Raw genomic sequence first — 20,083 nt, forward strand, 5'->3', positions numbered from 1 at the left:
ACTTTTCACAAATGTTCCTAAGAGCCTCATTTTTTGATGAAAACTTCAGATGAGTCTTTTCAACCCAAATCTGTTTGACTTCTTTCAACACCATTTCACATTTTGACCAAAAGGTTAGGGATATGCTTTCCTGGAAAAAAATTGCGAACAGTCTTGCCACTCCATTTTTCCTTTTTTTTTTTTCCCTTATATTAGGCTGCAGTAAGTCTTCACAGCATTCAGTGCTAAAGAATACAAGATAAAGCTCTCCTTACTAAAGTCTGAACATCACTGCATTCATATATTACTTCCTGACAGGCAACATAATATGATCTCTGGATGTTCACTATCACCTTCCATATGCTTTGAATTACAAGTCCTCTAAATCATTTGCTTAATCTAAATTATTATCAACAAGAGTGTCTTTTCTCCCCTAAATAGCAACAGTGCGTGAAGGCTCAGGGTCTTATAAACATTAATAGGGTCATCACCAGTGGAAAGGGAGTAATGGGACATATTTTGCCTCTCTCCAGTTCTCCTTGTAGCATCTCCTGCATGTCCCCAGGTGTCTGTTACAGTGGGCTGTGGGAGAGCAGCCGTGCAGGACAGCTCTGTGAGGAGCTGCTGAGGCTCTGCTCTCCATAACTGTAACAGAGAAAGCCCATGTGGATTGCTGTGTTTTTCAGGATGCTTGTCTGTGACTGACTGATTAGTCCCTGGTATAAACACAAGGCTACACAGACATATCATGAGCTGTGGCACAAGTTGATAAGGTGAATTTCACAGGCAGGGAGGTCTTCACTGTGCACCTACCGTGCTCAAGTCCTGCTCCAGGACAGTGCTCCCCAGCAGTTACCACACCACATACAGTAACTGGCAATAGAAGACCTGCCTTCATGCTGAGCTGCTCTCCTCCCTGCGCCCCATTCTGCCATCCTCACAAACCTTATGGGAAACTTGGTGGTCACGGTTGGCAGGACTAAGCAAAATGCCTCAGTGAAGCTGTGAGAGGCAAGGCAAAGCATATTAGGAATAGCTGTACTCACACCAAACTCCTTTATCTCATGTGGGAAAAACATCTCTTGGAGATTCTTCACTAGTGGCTCACTGCCCATCCAGCCCCCTTCACTCTCTATACAAACTTACCTAAGCTCCTCAGCTGGCAACAAGGCCCACTTGTCTTCAGGCTTTGTCTCATGGCAATGAATGCTCACGGTGATATCACTAATTTCACAACAAATTTCTCCTAGATGTGATGTGAGTTGTAACCACCAGTTCCTGAAGTGGAATAAATGAGACCACAGCTTTCCACTTAAAAAGATGCACTGAAGTTAGGGAGAAAGCTTTAAAAAATGACCTGAGATAAAACAGTAGGCTGAAAAAAATAGAGAAAAATAGAGGGACACATTTCTATTTTGGTCTATGCAAAGACCAAAGCTTGCAGCATATGTCCCCTACATCACTCAGGATGTCCAGCCAGAGGTGATGTTGGTCAGTGCCTGGAGTGGCGGGACTTGACCAAACCAACAGAGACCGTGGGCAGCTCTTGCAGGTGCTCTGAGCCACAGACAGGCCAAGGCAATGTGGCACTGGACTGCACCAAACACTCAGCACAGCCCCTCACAGCACTCACTGCCTCACACAGCTCTCACTTCTCCAGATGAACTCAACATCCTGTTTAGCACTTCATTTTGTGCACAGCCAGTTGGTTTTTCACTGAGGAAATAAGCTCTCCCTGCTCAGTGTAACACGTACATAAATACGTATACACATACACACACGTGCACATGCGCACGTGATGCAGATATCAGTCATTCAAAGCCCTGTGGGTGTCTTCTTTCATATTTCTACCCTGTGGCTTGAGAAAGCCAGGAAATGTAAAAAACAGTCAAAAATTTAGGGGGAAAACCAGACATAAACACCTTTTCCACAGAAAACACGAAGCAGGTCCCAGGCTGACTGGCCTAGACTTGCCAACTTACTTTGTGTCTTGCTTCCTACTCCTACTCCTCCTCTGTGGCTTCTCAGAGGTTCCCATGCCATGGGTGCCAATCAGGCACTTCACTGAATCAGACCTACTGCTGCCAACGTCACTTTCTCCACATACAGAATTTTACCAGTGCTTATTACAGCTGTTAAATTCCCTTATTGTAGTATCACACCTCTCCTACTAAGATTTTAATAATTTCCACTGGAAAGCCTTACTCTCAGAATTATAAACCTGTCCGTATAAAGTTGATTACCACTGCAATTTAGAATCCAGCCTCTTGGCTCACAGCTATGTTTCTTTCTTGCTTACTGTTTTGCAAAAGCCGATGTAAATTGGTTTGGCAACTTTTTTAATTGTATGGATAATAAACAATTCCTAACTTGAGGCATTTTTTCTAGTGTGCAAAAAGTGATGGAGTGAAACTCTTTGAAGTTACCTGACTACAACATTAAAGAATTGTCCTGGACACTTTCTTTTTCTTTTAAAGGTTGGGGATTTTATGTAGGAATGCAACTAAACAATTTAAGTGTTCACATTGTTTTTAAATCCTGAGCATTTTCGGAAAAGTACAGTTCTTAATGGGAAGGAAATCACAGGAGGTTAAAGACTTTCAAAATACACACCAGCACCTCAGTGCCAACAACCCATATCACCTCAATGAACTGCGCAGTATGTGTTGGCATGATTTATGTAGCAATTTTAAAGGAATCTGTAGTGTTTGTTTATTACCACAGTATGATTGATGGGTTCCTAAGTGCATGGCGACACAATCAGCTGAGCTATTACAGCTGGGAGTTTGATAATTTGTGAGGTACAGCCATTACAACATGTCATTTCAGTCAATTGCCAGGAGCCATTAGGGTATCAGTGACCTCAGAGGAACTGTGGTGAGACAAGACTCGCTGCTGATGGTGTCACTGTCAGAACATCTCTCCTGCACAGTCACACTGGTGCCTGGTTTCCCTGGCTCTGCTACTCTCCTTCCCTGACCCTCCTGGGTAAAGAAAATACACCATTTAGCCCAGCAAGCATTTCCATCAGGTTCTGCTCTCATCACTGCCACTTCTAAATACTAAAAGACTGGTACTAGCAGAGTGCAAAGCAGAGTAGGAAAGGCTGCTCGACTGTTGTCTTCTAACTATTACTCATTTTGTGACAGGCAACCACGTAGACAAAGCCACCAAGTACCCCAAAAACAGACCCTTCACTGGGAGCCACCGGAACAACCTCTGTTCTTGCTAGAAAAAATATCCCAGGTCTCAGTTTACATACAATACATTATGTACAAGTCTTCACTAGATTTAGGCATTTATTTGAAACACACACAAAAAATCAAGAATAAAAGAAATTTTATTTATCTTTTACTTTTTTTTTTTACAAAAATAAACCATTTGAAAAACAAAAGCACATTTTTTCCTGACTGTACAAACTACAAAACAGTATGACATTGGTCACTTTAGCATTTACTTTATTGCTTTCACTGAAAGCAAATTCTCTAGACACACCATGCCTGTAAGACGCTTTTTATATATAATTAAGGCTAGCGTTGATTTGACATCATTAAGGTCATTTACTTCATTCACTCTAAGAATTAGCAAGCGATGCCTTAGAAAACCAAGGACCTGATGATAAAAAGTACGAATAACTGCAAGATAGTAATTCAATTAGTACTGTTCCACCAGCTGGACTACTTTGCCAGTCTGTCAAAGATGTGGCTTCCTGAACAATTCAAACTTGATTCAACAACAGTCTTAAGCACGGGCTTAATTGTAAGCATATGCTTAGGCCCATCCTGTAAAGCACTTGGGTAAGTCCCTACCCTTTCAGTGGGGACTATTCATATGCTTATGTGATTTGCTAGATCTACAAAATGGCTCTTTCAAATTAAAAATGAAACTTTATGATAACATTGGAACCAAAATGAAAATTAGTTTCAGTCTCACAAATCTAAACACAGCCAATTCCTTTCTTTTGACAAATATGCCGGCACTGCATATACGACAGGTTTAAACATAAATGCTGATTGTCCTCAGTAATGTTTGCTATCCAGCATACAAACTGACACGCTTCAGTTACTCTGTTGTGATTGTATGTGCCCAAATAAATATCAGCGTGGAGGATACAGACTATAGAAATTATCAACTTTCATCCCTGTACACACACGTATATTTCAGAAATGTTATGGTAACCTTGGTTGGAAAAGCCAGAGCTGCCAGGTGATTTAAAACCAAAATTATACTCTAACAGTGTATCATATCTTGTATTTTGCTTTTCCTTTTTCTCTTTTTTTTCTTTAATCACATGTTCAAAATGTTTTTTTATTGCACATTCATCCTGGTCATGCAGGTTTTATCTTTAAAGTTTCCTTTAGCACTCTATAGATTAGAATGAGTAGTAGTGCAATTATTTCTCCGGCCACAGCCATCTTCTACCTAACAGCTGCCTATATTTATACACAAACAGCTCTTATCACTCACATGTCAGACTGAGCCACTTTCGGTGTCAGTCTGTCACCTTCACATATGTTATCTTGTCAGGATCAGGCACAATATGATTTGAGGCCATCTTGAAGAAGACAAGCTGCCGACCTGCATTGAATAGGAAAGGGGTGAAAAGGAAAAAATACATAAAAGTGAGCAAAAGGTTGCCTGTGTCAAAATACTAACATTTTCAAATCCTACATCAATCCATGCACTCTTCAGGCATTGCAAGACTGAACTCTCTCTTAACTTCAGCTGCTATAAACCTAAAATACTTTTGTCTAAAATGACACCAAATTACCCCTGTTTTCAACATGTTTACTCTTACCTAATTATGGTCCAGATACAGCTGTGCACAGCTAACACAGTAAATGAAGGAAAGGTTTGAACACTTTAACATAAATTTCAATAATAAAAAAAAAGTATTTTAAGACTCTCCCACCATTAAAAGCAGGCTTGAGTTCAGGACTTAAATGAAGGACATTCATTTGATTGTACAAAAGCAGAATGGTATTTGCACACTTGAGTATTTACAAAACTGATTGGTGCAATCGATATTCAACATGATCTTCTCCAAAATAGCTCTTGCTGATTACTTTGTAGCTCGGGGCTTTAAACAACCTGGAACAAGGTTTCTGCTTCTCACACAAAAAGCAGCAGCAAGCGGTAACAGCTTGGGAAGTGTGAGGCACCTACCACACATACATCCACGGCTAGTGGAAACTAAACTTTTCTATTTGTGTGAGCCACAGCATTGTTTTTGTATCTCCCCACACTTACCAACCTAGCACCTTATTCACATCCCTGCCTCCCAATGAGCTCCTGCTGCCCCTCAGACCTGCATCATCATTGCCTTTCCCTGCAGCAAAGACTACAGAGGTACTTTACACATCTGTTCTATCTCTGCCTTCCCTCTATCTAAACTTCAGAAAAGCAAATGTTATTTGCTCCTAGCCTGTCCCTCTAGGGGACTCTCATAATGCTATTTTCTTTAAAAGTATCACATGGCACATGGGATGCCTCAATCACTGAGCAAATTTCTGAGCTGTAGGTTTCAGGGACTTAAAAGTGCTTATGCATTATGATCCATATGCCAAAGGGTAAGTAAGATTAGAAATATTGCTACCAAGTCCCATTTAATACTGTAACCTGAGACAGGAGCTTCTCTAAACTTCCTATGAATTTCCCTGTACCAGAATAATTACTTTTTTATTGTATTAATTAACCTTAATATTCTGACTACAGATAGTCTGACACAATGACCTAGTCGTCACTGGTTAGCCACAGCCAGGGTTAATATAAATCAGTTTTTTCCAAGTTCCACAGAAGTCTCTGTTCACACCTCTCAGAAACACAAAAAAATGCAAAAAACATAGCAGTAGGCTGCCTGAAACACTCTGAAAAGGATGAATTGTTCAAAGTTTCTACTCGCTGGTGACGCTTTCAGAGCCAGGGACCTGCTAGGCCTGGATGTAAGCCCAGCTGTAGTATTTCTGCTGCTCAACTAAGCACTAACTAAAGCAGCCAACTACACACAGGGTAGACCTTGACACTTGGAGGTTCAGACATGTTGTGATCGCAGATGCACAGACACAAAACTGTGTCTCAAGCCTAAATGACTTGCCACACTAAAGTCGGGCAGAGAAAGGACTTCAATCAGTTTTTCTAAGGCTGAGCCAGCATCAGCCACCCTTCCTCTCAAAGGCAGGGACATAGAAGCTGACCTGACCCCAGCAGAAAACAGCAATTGCAGGCAGGGAACAGCCATGTGTGTGTGTGTAGACAGCACAGCACAGTCAATAGGATGGTAACAGACCTCGTGTCCACAACTAGCCACTACAGGAGAAAAAACTCACACTGATTTCAGTGCAGGTTTTATCTTGGGAGATTATGAAAGAGCATGGATCTGGTCCTCTGTATTTCATAGGCAGAAAAATGTCTTTTTCGTCTACCTTTGTGGGCTTCAGGGCTGTGCAACTCTTGTGGGCACGCAGTGGAACCCTCAGCCACTCTGGAGCTGCAGCTACTGGAGATTTTTAGCAGAGACTTATAACATTTTTGTTTCTCAGATTGCTCTGGAGTTGCTTGAATAGGCATAGGCCTGATGCAGAAGACATGAGCCAGGGCCAATTTTAAGTTTGATGTCAACTGGTACCGACCACCTGCCTGCCTTCAGGGGAACCACACTGGGACTGCCAGGCCCACAGACCTTTTGGAAAATGTATTCCTCTCTTCAATAAGTGTATTCTGTTAGACAAGAAAATGAGTTCTGGTTGCAAATGGGATTTTCCACTGTAAGGTCTACTTCCACTTCCACTTGCACACTTACTTCTACTTTTTCTACTTCTATTTCCTCTTCTATTTTCTCTTCCACCTTGTTTTTTAAACACTTCTTTCTCACTGTCCCCTAGGTAAAGCTCTACTACTAGAAGCAGTGTTCCTACCAGCACCAAGGCATCTCTGACACAGCTGGGAAGTCCCACCTAGATGTACAGAACCTGTTTGGTTTTGTGTAACACTGCAACAACCATATGGATTAGAAAGATTTCTTGAAATCCGGATGTTAGACCATATCCTGCACATTTAACTTGGAAACAGGTCACAGGTTTTTTACTGCAGCTGTGTTTTAAAATAAAATTTCAGATCCTGTGGTTTGGTAACTTATGGACCATGGTCCTCATGCTGTAGCCCTCTAGTGCCAGCTCCCGTGAGCCTGTCTGTAGGTTTCTGCTCCTCTAACAGCTGGCAAAGGAAAACCTCACCAAAAATGAAACTGCCTCAGCTAAAGCTCCAGAAATGACCCTACCTTTAGATGCTGCCTGTGACTCCCACAGTCCAGCACAACACACTCCAAACTCTATTAAAAACACTTAAAGCAGACAGAATAGGTGACTCAGTTGTTGCTTTCTGCTCCACAGCATCCATGATTTACCTGTCCAAGTTGTTTGGTTAGTTAGGACAAAAGCTTTGCACTGGGAGTAGCTGTCACAGATCTCAATGGCTTCATTGACGTCAAACACGGAGAGGAGGCAGCCCTTATGATGGTAAGATGGCCAGCATCTGTAGTTCTCATCAGGAATAAAAGCTTCAGGCACCCGTCTGTACTCTGCAAATAACCAGAGCAAAGTTTTGAAAACTCCAGCAAACAACTTGGTTTTAATAGACAAGGTTTACTGTAACAACTTAGGAGCAGGATATATGATGCAAAAGCTGATGGGTTACACTGTACCAGCCCTGTTTTACTACCAAACATGTTTATAACTCTGCACCTTACTTTCCTTTTCCTTTCCTCCTTTCTCCTTCTCATCTTTTTCTCCAGAAAGTGTCTGTAAATAAACAGTCTGCACACAAAACCCTTTCTCCTTCGCAACAGAGTAGGCGAAGCTTCGGTTTTATTAGGAGTTTTACAGGAAGAATGTCCCATTGAATAAACAGCATCCACTTGAATGAACTGACTCACTGTCCTACTTCTCAACAGTGAGTGGGATTGTCGGGGTGAGACCTGCCCAGGCGTTCCCAGCCCTCCCTCTCCCTCAGAAGAGCATGCTATTTTTCTTCAGCTCCTTTAGAGTAGGAAGAAAAGACAGGCTTTTAATTAAGCAAACTTTTTTTGCTTGCTCAGATTAGGACAAAAGAGGAGTCGCTTGATGGGCCTCTGAAGAGAAGGGGAGGAAAAAAGTAGCAGGAGCATGTCAGCGCGGTCCTCGCCCAGCGCCTCCACGCTGCCCCGCCGACTGCTCCTCTCCCTTGGCTGCCGTTCAGTCTCACTTGCCTTTATGAGCTGCCTCTTGTTCTCTGTTCACAGCCCCTCTCACTTTCCCAGCCACTGATGGGGAATTCTCTAATGAATGCATCAGCAAATACAACTAATCATTCATAAACATTTCTACTTAGCATCCAGATGCACAAATTAATGGTTCCCTCCTGTCTCTCCCCTCCATGTCCTATCAAAACAAACTAAATACATTATATATTTCTTCTAGTTTTAGCTATTAAGGAAACCAGAGTCATGTACCCTGACTCACAGCCTATTCTTAAGTTACTTTGGTTCAGGCATTTTCTGCCTGACTTTGCTGATTCAGCCTGCTAATATTTCATGCAGCACATTGTACAAACAACACCAAGTCAAAAGTGAGTGTGTCTACTACTCCAAACTGTCAGTATTTCAACTGGGAAAAGAAGTACACATCCGCAAGTGCTCATTCACACCACACAGGCTGAACAGTGGGAAACAAATGTAGTAAATGCATTCTATTTTAAGCCTTGGCTCATTAGAAGTACCACAAGAAACATTCCTAACAAGACGGAAAATCGGAGCTGATCGTGTCCCAGTTAAATCAAAAGTTAAAAAACTTTCTTAATTCACAAAATGCAGATTCATGCACAAGAAGAGAAAAAAGATATCAAAATGTAGTTCCACATTACAAATGGTCAGTACTCCATCAAAAATATATATGCATTTCTTCTGAAGAAAAATCAGAGCATAAATCAAACTGCTATAGGTTGGATGGGTAAAGTCCCTTTTTTTCAAATTTCTGTATCAACTGCAAAGTAACAACAGTCAAATGTAACAGAATAATATTCTCTTATCTCCATATAGCAACTGCTGAGTGTTGATTCGTACCTCACAGTCAAGGTCAGTAAAATTATGTGCACACATTAAAAGCAGAAAAATCAATTCACTGTATTTAGCACTATATGTAACCATTTGTATTAGCATACATGCCATGTTGACCGGATATAAAATGTGATTTTTCACAACTCCTCTTTGCGCACAACATAAGTGTCACCTAACATTGCACTGCTCCAAGCCCTATACCACTGAGGACATTCACAGAATGATCATCCTTGCTGTGGCAGCAGAAGATGAGGCATTAGCCTGATTCTCTGCACTAGCAGAGAACATGTTTAGCCCTACCTGACAGCATTTTCAGAGTCTGACAGGCTCTGCTCTGGGGATGGGAAGGAGCTGCAGCATCCCTTAGCATGCCACCATGTCAATAAGCAGAGCCACCTCATGTCACATGAGGTATTTTTCTCCACCCAAGGGAGAAGCCCATCTGCAAGATCCTTATTTTGAATTATCATCTGACCTTAAATTCTTCTGAGTACAAATAATGTTCTTAATAGACCTACAGCACTTTCTTCTCACCACTGCTTCTGATACAGCTGTCAAGGGTTAGGCTCTTGGCTGATGCAAACAGACTTCAAAAGAGCAGCAATAATTTACATGACTTGAGGCTCTGTCAGAGGTAGGAGATAAAGTTCTCCCTTTCCATTGACTTTTCAAGGTGACCAGGCTGGTAAATCATCTGGGGAGCTTGGACATATTAACCAACAGAGTTGGGCCAGCAATAATGACAACAGTGATGGCAGGACCCTGGTTTGCAGGTGCAAGAGAGGATGGAAACAGCCATGCCAGTACTGAGGATGGTCTCACCACGCAGCAGAGTCCCTACTCTCCTTACTCCTCCCTGCCAGTCTGTATGTGAGGGAAAGCCACAACCATCTCCAACAACTCATGGGAACAGGGTAGCAGAACAGGTACACAGCAGCATGACCCACAGTGCACAGAGCATTTTCCTTTGGCTGTGAGATCATCAAGCAGCAGTCAGGTGAAAATGCAGCCACTGGAGTCCAAGTGAAAGCACTCAGTCCTATGGGCTCCACCAAGGCAGCTTTTAGCAGGCCCTCAAACTAGCACAGACCACTGAATGCCTACAGACTGGGGTTCTGAGTCTCCTGCCTATACTGCCTGCAGGGAGGCAAGCAGGATGCAGTGAAGGGGAAAGGCAGGAAGGCAGCTCCTCTCCTCACTTCCATGGCAGACAGCAGCGAGCATCCCGATGGGAAAGTAGTCACAAGGAGCAGAGAGCAGGACAAATGATGGCCATGCACCCTGGTTCATGCTCCCAAACCAGCCAGGCACTCCCAATGCCCTCGAAAGCCAATACAGGATCTCCTATTAATCTATTACAGTCAGAACTGATCAGAAAATTCATTGCAACACCAGCCAAGGGCTGGTCTGTGAAAACTGCATTTCTCTTCAAAACGCACTCTTTCTCAAAGAGAGCAAGGTAGCTGCCTTGCCCATTTACACAGTGGACCTCTGAAATCTCTTGCTTGCACAGTGACAATTTAGGAAGCTGAACCTTTAGCTCTTATGTGTATGAGTTATAAAGAAAGTCACTTGTCTCACATGAAGTAGAAGTACCCTCCTGAAGGATGCTCCTCCCTTGAGATGTGCCCCAGCAATAACATTAGCTCGAGCCCTCCGGAGAGCTGGGCTTCCCCTACACCTTTAAATTATCATCCTGGACACTGTAGTGCAGTTACCTGAGCGATGAAGCAATACTCCAATGGTTTAAAGACAGCTCCAGCTCAGGTTTTTGTCCTGTCAAGACCCGAAACTTGCTTAAATAGAGTCCTTGGAATTTGAAGGCTCACGGCAGTAAATCACATCATAAAAAGGTCAAAGTTCTGGTCGATTTCCAGACTAATGGTGTTTAAAACCAATAAATGCTTGTCTAATACTATAAATGCAGCCATAAATTTACACTCTTGCATACATACACATAGATTGACACAGACTACATAAAGTCTATCAAGGTAATAGCAAGGAATAGATCAGAGAAATGCAAGGTGTTCCTACTTGTATCACAACAGAAGAAGAATCCTTTCCTCCATCTACTAATTTTGTGAGGATTGAAGCAAACAAATGCAATGCAGTAAGCTTGATGTCTCTTACAATGGATATACTCCAGCTTAACATATGGGAACTAATACAGAAGCTCACAGATACACAAATAAATCCTACTGCAAAACATTTTTCTAACCTGTAAACATTTTTAACCTTTAAAATATCTTGCTATGCTGAATCTGAGCAATCCTCAAAAGTTTTGTTTTGTGATATTTTTCATAGTTTTAAAATATTTTTAAAAATTTGTTGTGATCAATCAAAACACTGCTATAATCAGGCCAAAATCTTCTTAGATGGCCACAGTGATACTCAAACCAAGCTCACTTCTTGTGACAAGTAAGAGAGGCATCTTTAAAAGCAATTTGCAGCATCACTAACCAGTGCAACAGCAGTAAAAGAAAGCCAATGCTTTAAATTCTGATTCTAAATATTTTCCCAAGAAAAATTACCTGCATTGTTCCAAAGCCGACTACAATCTATAAACACACTCGTTTTCACTGTACTAGACTGAATCACATAAAGATCTCCGCAAGTATATAATAAACTATGTGAAACCGCCTGTGGTTTCCCCCTTTTAGCCTGTCTGAATCACCCTAAATCTGACTTTAATCAGTCCTAATGACCGTTTATTTCAGCCACAGCAGCCAGATTGCATTTTTACTACCAACTACAGCTACTTGTTGGAGATTTGCCCAGTTTTCTTTTCTAGTTATCACCTGCCAATACACTGTGGGTCAGTGATATAGACATAGCAATGTTCATCCTTGAGAGAGAAATCACATTACTCCTTTTTCTCCCTCCTTTTTTCCTCTACTCTCAAAACTCTGGCAGTTGACTTTGGAATTGCCTTTAATTGCTTTGCTTACATGTAAGCAGAAAGATCTTGCCAATATCAGCAAAAAGGTACTGAGCAATGTTTTGCTCCACAAACAGTCCTCTCCGATTCTCAGGGAGCTTATGGAGAACAGAATCACATCCTAAACAGACAATAATATACTCATGTTTTCAGTAGGCTTCATTTTATGCTGAAATTTTCCTCATGTTTTAAAACCTCAGTTTTAAACTTGCTTCTGAACACAAGCTGTACAAAGCCCCATGCACAGTTTGCTATGGAAAGCTATTTTTTGGTATGTCTGAGAAAACGAGATGGTAGGCGTATCCCATGTGTCTCTGCTTTCAATCATTTCTGACGCATCCCAACTGTTTGGAAAGACAGGCTGGGCAGCCAGGACATGGGTTTACTGTCAGACTGGGAGATAGCCCTGTTTCTCTGGTGAGTATTTCCATCCTTTGGCTGTTTCCCGCATGCAAGCTGGAAGCGAAGTGAGGCTTGTCTGTTTTTAAGCATTTCTATTGTGCTTACAGTAGAGCCATATTTAAATCAGTATGCAGGCTGTCACTGAAACACAAATAAATAAGGAGAAGAACTACATGTTCTCCTACATTTTATTCCTGTTAACATGACACAGCTGGAGCACTTTTTCTGCTTCATGCCCCACATCCCAGGGCCGCTCACGGGGCTGAGGAGCTGCTCTGTACTTACAGCCACCTCTGTGGCACACACTGATTTACTGAATGCAGGTAGCCCAAAATGGTCCTACCAATGCTTATATGCTGTATCTGGCCCAACTAGTCAAAAAATGATGCTTGATGGTAGACAAGCCTAAAGTTGTCTACGGTCATGTGTGCATGGTAATTAAGCTCAAAAGCAGATGCCTAAGGGATTTATAAAAGATAGTCAGCCTTTAGAGTTCTGTATAGGAACTGAGGACCTCAGCAGAATGCATTCTGCTGGAGAAGTTTGGCAACAGCAGAACATGCTGCTCAGCAAACAGGGCAAATGATTTGCATGATGGTGGAGATGGATGTGAGTAACACAGCCCCATTGTACTGCCAGTGCCATATGGGTGCAAAGGGACCTGCCCCTGTATTCTTCTGTGTGCTGGAATTGCCCAGCTCTTGATGTGAAAGAAGGCAGGGTTCAAGACAGGGTGTAGAGAGAGACTTTCAGCCTGTGCGTGCAACCCTGTGGACCTTTACCCTTCAGCTTTGAGGTCTCTGGGAAAGGAACACCAAAGGCACAAGTGCCAGATAAAGCAGGAATCTGGGCTGCAAGGACTGGGCTGCTGCAAGTTCCCAGCTGAGCCTTCAAGCACCATCAGCAGCATATTTCTAGCCTTCACATTGCCGCCTGCGATAGGATATACAAACTGCCTCCAACAATATTCCAGCAGCCTTGCAAAATTTCTCTCTCTCACACAGACGTGCAGAGACACACATCCTCCCCAATTTCAATAATTCTTGGGTGGATTTACAATTTCCTAAGCAGGTTGCTATAGTGACCCTGCAGAATATTTTTTTCAAAACACTGTTGTACTGTAAATATTTACATACAGCAAAATCCTGCCAAATTATCTTGAGACAAAGGAAAACAGTGTCTTTGCTTTATGTCCAGACTTCCAGCTTTTCTAGCTTTAAGAATGTACTTTCAGCTAACAACAGCAGCTAATTACGCCTTTCTGTGTGCTTGCACACCCCCAGACCTAATAATGGGTCATCTATTAGCTTTAATGAATAACAAAGCTATCCAATTTACTAGTGTTAGCTGATTTCATGCATTTCTGAGTAAATTCTTAGTTAACTGAAGGGCTGGGGCTTAGCTCAAGAGCCAGATACTCAGTTGATACAAATCACTGTCACTTGATTGAAGTAATAAAAATGTTGATCCTGGGGCATGACTTTACTGATGAACATCAGTATGTTTTTTATAGCCTTCTTAATCTCAATAATTAATGGAATGATTTAATCATTTTTAGATAACATATGTCCGAAGAAATACATTGTTCCTGTTTTAATTCACATTCTTCTGGATTCCAGCAAGAGAGGCCAACAGTCATCGGAATATAAAAGTATTTGTTCATGGTGTTTTTTTAAACACTGCAATGTTCCTACATCAACATTAACAGTAGTGTGATTTATGATTGCAGAACACATACATAGCTATCAAATGTCTCCCACACCTCTACTCTAAGATACTAAACCAAAGTCCAGAGCATAATATAATTTACAGCACTATAAAATCTTTACAACAGAAGCACAGTGAAAGCTTAATATCCAAGACCTTCTGTAATATGACTATGTCATCTTATTAAACTTTATGGGAACACTAGGGCTGACAAGAACTTTCTTCGTGTCGCTTCCCTACGGTTTATCAATATCACCTTTCCCACTTTATGGTGTTCACAGAAGGAGGTCTTTCTTTCAAAAATGTAAGTTCAGATAGATAACACACTGTCTCCTCAAAGTTTATGGTTTAGTTACAGCCTTAGATCCCTTGCCCAAGATCATAATCTCCTCTTTTCTAGTATGAATGTACAATGCTCTATCCAAGTCAATGCATAATTCCAAGCATTTAGACCTAAGACAATTCTGAAGCACCATTACCTGAACCCTCTGTAGAGTTTCTTTTCAAAAACAAAACAAACCCTTGCAATTCTTGGATCTGAATTCTCTTCCAGTTCTGTTTTTAGGATTCCAAAATAGATTATACACCAGAAAGGTCTTAATTTGTCACAAACTTTTAGATGCCAGGAGACTGGCAACTCTTGTCATTTCTACTATTTGTGAGAGCCAAAATCCTTGAGATTTCCATCGTCTGGAGCAAAATTGATGCAAAATTGTGCCTCCTCGATTTTGGCACACTGGCATATGAGTGACCTGCTCTGAGAACCAAATGATCATCTCTAGTTTTATCTTAACTTAGCACTGGGTTGAAACACACATTCCTTGAGCTTTCATTATGCTGAGAGCAATGTGGAAAACATTTTATAAAATCCTGAAATCTTAACTTTTTTTCCAAATTGGGCCAAAGCAGGACCTCGGCTGACAGCTTGGGAAAGTATCACAGTTGTTCTCTTTCATCGCTGTCTACCCCTCAACTACTCACCAAGATTTAAACAAAATATTCAATCTGCTCAGCTGTTCAGCCTTGGCTTTGGTGGTCAGGATGTCACCTCAACTAGGAGGGTCCTGCCAGTGGAAGAGGTTGATTGCTTGAACTGCTTCTCATTCACAGGCTATTCCATTATCTCTGGATAATTTCTAATGAATAATTTCTTATTCCATAATCTCTAGATTGAAAATATTACAAATTAATTCCAGCATATTACCAGTCAAGTATCAGTTGAAGAAAGAGCATGTTTGAGATAAAAATTATACAAACGGGTATGTAGGCGTATTTTAACCCTCATGATTTGACTTCTTCATACTTTTCTGACAAACAAAGGGAGCCTTAAAATAGAAATAAATTACAACACCTCTTCTGTTTGGTTAAAGCAGCCTTAGAACAAACAAGAAACAGGTCTGCACATCTTAAATGCGTGCTGGCTGAGAACACATCTCTTTTAAGCATAATTTCCAGTAGAATACCCGATTCCTCAGGCTTGCTATTGGTTGAGAACATTTTTCTATCAAGAAATTCAATATTACACTCAAGGTATTAAATGTAAATTAGCCAAATATGTCACATAAATAATCTATGAATTTTCAGTATCTTTGGTCACATTGTACAGTGCCTAAGACTATGAGCAGTGTCAAACAAATAAAAAGGGCTCCTGCAGAGCACAGTACCACTAACCATGTACACAGGTAGCAGATTCTGTGTTGTATTATCCAGGACTCTACAGAAATAAACTAACAGAAAAATGTGTAATTATTACAGTAGCCAAATATACATGTAGCTCTGCTCCGTATCAGTAGAAACCTGCATTGTTACATTTACTAACAGTGTCCAAAGTTTCTCTCCTGGAGATTCTTTATTACCATGACAGACGTCTAAAATTCAAAACTTCATCTTGTCCTGATACAGCAGTTAGATCTGGAATCAACCAGCACCATACAACAACTTCAGCCCTCCTGGCACTTCTTCAACAAAGGACGTGTTTGTACTATTGATTGTACTGCTGAAAATAATTTTGCTGTGTTGACAGCCATCACTCAGCACAGACTGTGATGAAAAGCTGAAAATTAGAAAGTTAAATGAACACCTGCAAAAATTTTCCTGTCAATTTTACAACAAAATAAATACTTAATTATTCTGGAAAGTGGGTCAAATTCATCCCTGGTATCATGGTCCTTTGAGGTTAACAGTGCTATGACCAGAATGAATTTGGCTCCTGTATCTCTTTCACTGAGTAAATGCTTCACTGAACTTTTCAAACCCCTTGTGCCAACATTCATCTTCATTTAGAACCCATCTTTCCCCCTTTACTGAGCTTTTGCAGCAAAGCCATAATTTTCCTATCAACCTGTAGTCAATTATGTTGACAGTTTGACATGAATATTGTATGTACACAAAAATAATTTGCAAAACAGATTTTACAATTGATGAACTTAAGAGACATTTTCAGCACATATAATTTTCTTTCACATGTTCACGTCTGCAGCTATCCTAGGAAGAATATGCATCGCTTTGTATCACAGCTTGACTAGCTGCAGAGATTTTATGAAAAAGATACTATTATGCAACTTGGTTTTCATCTTGTCCTTTTTTTTTCTTTTTTGTTCTATTGCAGAAACTGATGGACACACTATTTTTCTCTTGCAAAGGAAGTAAAAATTTTATTCTTCCAATCTACAAGTGTTTATGTTACAAGAAATTCCTTTAAGTCCCAGGAAATCCATGGAGGGTTATGGTATCTTGACTAGATTCTCCACAATATATGTTTAGGCAGGCTCTGATACTCCCAACAGCAGCGTGTAGATGTGATGAAACACATTTGCCATAAATCTATCATGGACAGCTATGCTCCCTTTGGACTTCCTTGTTCCCATTGCAGCCAGCTCACACCTATGGATGTCCAGCTGCATCATTTAGTCAGAAAGGTTTGAGAAAGTTCCCAGGAAGCAAAATGCAGAAAAAATCATGAATTCAAGGACCACTGAGCCCTATTTACTGCACATTTGCCCTTTCAAACCTCAAAACAAAGACAAAGTCTTGATTTTAAGATTCAAGAAAGACCACTTTACCAGCTGTCGGCATCCGGGTTCTGTTCTGTAGGTACTCTCCACTCTTATACAGATTCAAAACTCTCTCCAGCTGAGCAGCTGTCTCATCTACTCCCCAATGAAGTTCTCCTTCAGAAGTATAGAAAAAGAATGAGTTAGATGAGGAGTATCTCACATAAGAAAAAATAAGGTTGCATTTGAATAAAGCCCTAAGCATCAGAGCCCTGTCATGTTCTGCTTCATGTCAGTGTTGTGATGTGGACTTGAAATCCCTGAGTTACCACAAACCACACCTGACATGACCCCGGCATGTCAGCGGCTGGCTCATCCTTCTGGGAACTCCAGGCCTGTGAGCAGAAAACACTGAGGTGAGCTCCCCACAAGGGATGAACTTCAGCCAACACAGGGAACCCAAAGCTTTGTTTGTTAATTAGCTACAGCCCAGCATCATTAATTTCCCCTTCGGATGCACGCTGAAAAAAAGCTCAAATCAGATTTACAGACACATGCAAATATTCTTGTCTCAAAGGCACTACCTTAGTAATCAGTAAAGATCTATGTCACTTGCCTCTGGCTTCTCAGGTGTAAACCACCACTAGCATCACTGGCAGTGAGGAAGTATCCTGGGTTTTATTATTAAAATTTCCCTTTTCAGGGACAGAAGCTCTTCCAGATCTCACAAGGAATTACATTCTGATGCAGTTCACCCCAGTGCTGAGGTGTCAGGATGAAGCAAATACCTCTCTGTGAACCCGGGGTAAAATCTCAAAATGGGATTTCTCTGGTGTATGGGACCATTCTTGCCTTCTCTGTACAGAAGCATTTTTATCGTGGATAGAAAAACAATCTGGTTCTACTGCAGTGAGCATAAACATAGTACCCTCCCCATCTTAAACAGGAGTCACACTAAAAAAAGGAAGTACTTGGCATTGTGTGTTCATTGTGATTACCTGTTGCATTGACTATCTTATCCAGTAATGGTCTCAGTGAGGATGGAGCACTGTGTGGAAGAAGATAGGTAAAAAAAAACCTGCAACAGAAAAGTAACCCATATTGAAATTTTCTTTTTAAAGAATTTGAAAATGTCTAGTAACTCCTGCATATCGCAATGAATAAAATTCCTATTGTTTATATGCCACTGACCTATTCAGGAAATATAATCATATTCTATAGTCAAATAAATACATAGCTGAGACTATTCACACAGCTGTCTGGCACACCTATACTAAGCTGTTATACACAAGGCTGCCTTGTACCTACATGTAAATGTTCCATTAATACAGCAATTTGCTGTGAAGCCTCATGGATTGTGAATATTTCCAAAGTTATCTATACTTTAACAACCTAAAAGGATGCCATCAACCCCAGAAGTCTTGGGTTTGTTGGTTTTCTTTTTCAAACCTTGAAAGTGCCTAAATCAAATTTCTATTAATTTCAAATAAATTACTATTATTTTCTTTTCTACAGTTTTCTTAGACTTTAATTTCCAGGATAAAGCCCTCTTCTTTTTTTTAACGCCATTGGAATAGAGGATGTTCTCTCTATTCTCATCATTTTGCTATATTCGAGATGCATTCATGTAAGTATTCACTGACAAGTACAATCACAGAATCACACACACAGAATCACAGAATGGGTAAGGTTGGAAAGCACCACTGCAGGTCAGCTAGTCCAGCTTCCTCACTTATGTAGGGTTCTTTGGAGCACATTACGTAGGATTGTGCCAGATGGCTTTTGAATATCTCCAGAAAAGAGACTTCATAACTGCACTTTAGTATTTTTTAATTACAAAAGAAAAAACAATATGCCTTTACTATTACTTGAAGTACATTTAATTTTCATATTCTTCCTTTAAAGTTCTGTTACTCTGCCAATATTACTGCCTATTGCAACACACTCACTACCATAGAAACCTAAGATGGAAATGGACAGCTTATGATCAACAATATAAACAGAACTATTGGACATTAGCTAAAGAAAAGAACAGGAACACAACTGGGAAACTTCCCTGCTTCACATCTAACTTGCGAAGTAAACACTTTTTCATATATGGAGACCCTACTGTCAAAACACCCCTGAAAACCCCAGGGACTCATACTCAGGGAGATCAGCAGACACCTTACATTAGCACAGATTAAACAATTAAAGTTACTGATTTGAAAAATTGATCATAGATGCAGGTATTATTGAGCTGACATTCTACTTACAAAATGAATATTTCCTTAAAATTGTAAATCCCTCTTTCATCCCTTACAAAATAGTATTTTTGATTTCCTCAGTGGGATTATCCCTTTGCAAATTTTCTTAATAGTGAGTATGAAGCAGACAATATAAATACATACATAAATCTGAAGAGCAGCGCAACATTTGTGATGAATAATACGTCTGGTAAATTTTACCTTACTGTTTTTGCTTAGAGATTATCCCTAAAGCAGACTCCAACTGAGTGGGAATAGTTCTTTGCAAAAATTCAGTAGCTGTTGATTACGTTGCTAAATGCTGGCTGCAAGCAAGTAATGAAGGTTATTGTTTTTCCATGGCTACAGTAATATATACGACTTGTTCTAATGCAAACACCCATATGTGAAATTCTGACATGTATAGACACTGGCGTCTACACAACTTAATTGCAGGAACATTTGTTATTCATTGATTCCAGGGCCAGTGGCATCCCTTGTGATCTGTATAACACACACTGTCAGATCCTTTTACATTTGTTCCTACAAATTGTTTCTTTTTGAGAACTATCTGATCTTAATTTAAGAATTTTCAGTGATGGAGAATTTCTCTCAGCCATTGGTTAATAGTTGAAAATATTAATTATGCTTACTTTCAAAATTGTTCAGTGCTTTGAAAACTGTTCCTCCAAACATTTGGTGGAAAACCCACAGAGACACATTTGTGACAGGAAGTAACCATCTGAAAGTC

The 20,083-nt window shown here is 40.6% G+C and overlaps 1 protein-coding gene across 1 annotated transcript in view; it reads right to left on the bottom strand.

The window, feature by feature from the left end:
* Nucleotides 1–3,301: 3,301 nt before the first annotated feature.
* The window catches only part of PKDCC (protein kinase domain containing, cytoplasmic), a 37,305-nt gene continuing 20,523 nt past the window's right edge, over nucleotides 3,302–20,083 (bottom strand). The window contains exons 4-7 of the mRNA XM_071548041.1: nucleotides 18,106–18,185; nucleotides 17,177–17,284; nucleotides 7,382–7,555; nucleotides 3,302–4,557 (exon numbers count right to left, since the gene is read on the bottom strand). Coding sequence (XP_071404142.1) covers nucleotides 4,472–4,557; nucleotides 7,382–7,555; nucleotides 17,177–17,284; nucleotides 18,106–18,185 — 448 coding nt within the window. The 3' untranslated portion in view covers nucleotides 3,302–4,471. The remainder of the gene's footprint in view (nucleotides 4,558–7,381; nucleotides 7,556–17,176; nucleotides 17,285–18,105; nucleotides 18,186–20,083) is intronic.

Source organism: Pithys albifrons, chromosome 2 (genome assembly GCF_047495875.1).
Source record: "Pithys albifrons albifrons isolate INPA30051 chromosome 2, PitAlb_v1, whole genome shotgun sequence".
NCBI lineage: Eukaryota > Metazoa > Chordata > Aves > Passeriformes > Thamnophilidae > Pithys > Pithys albifrons.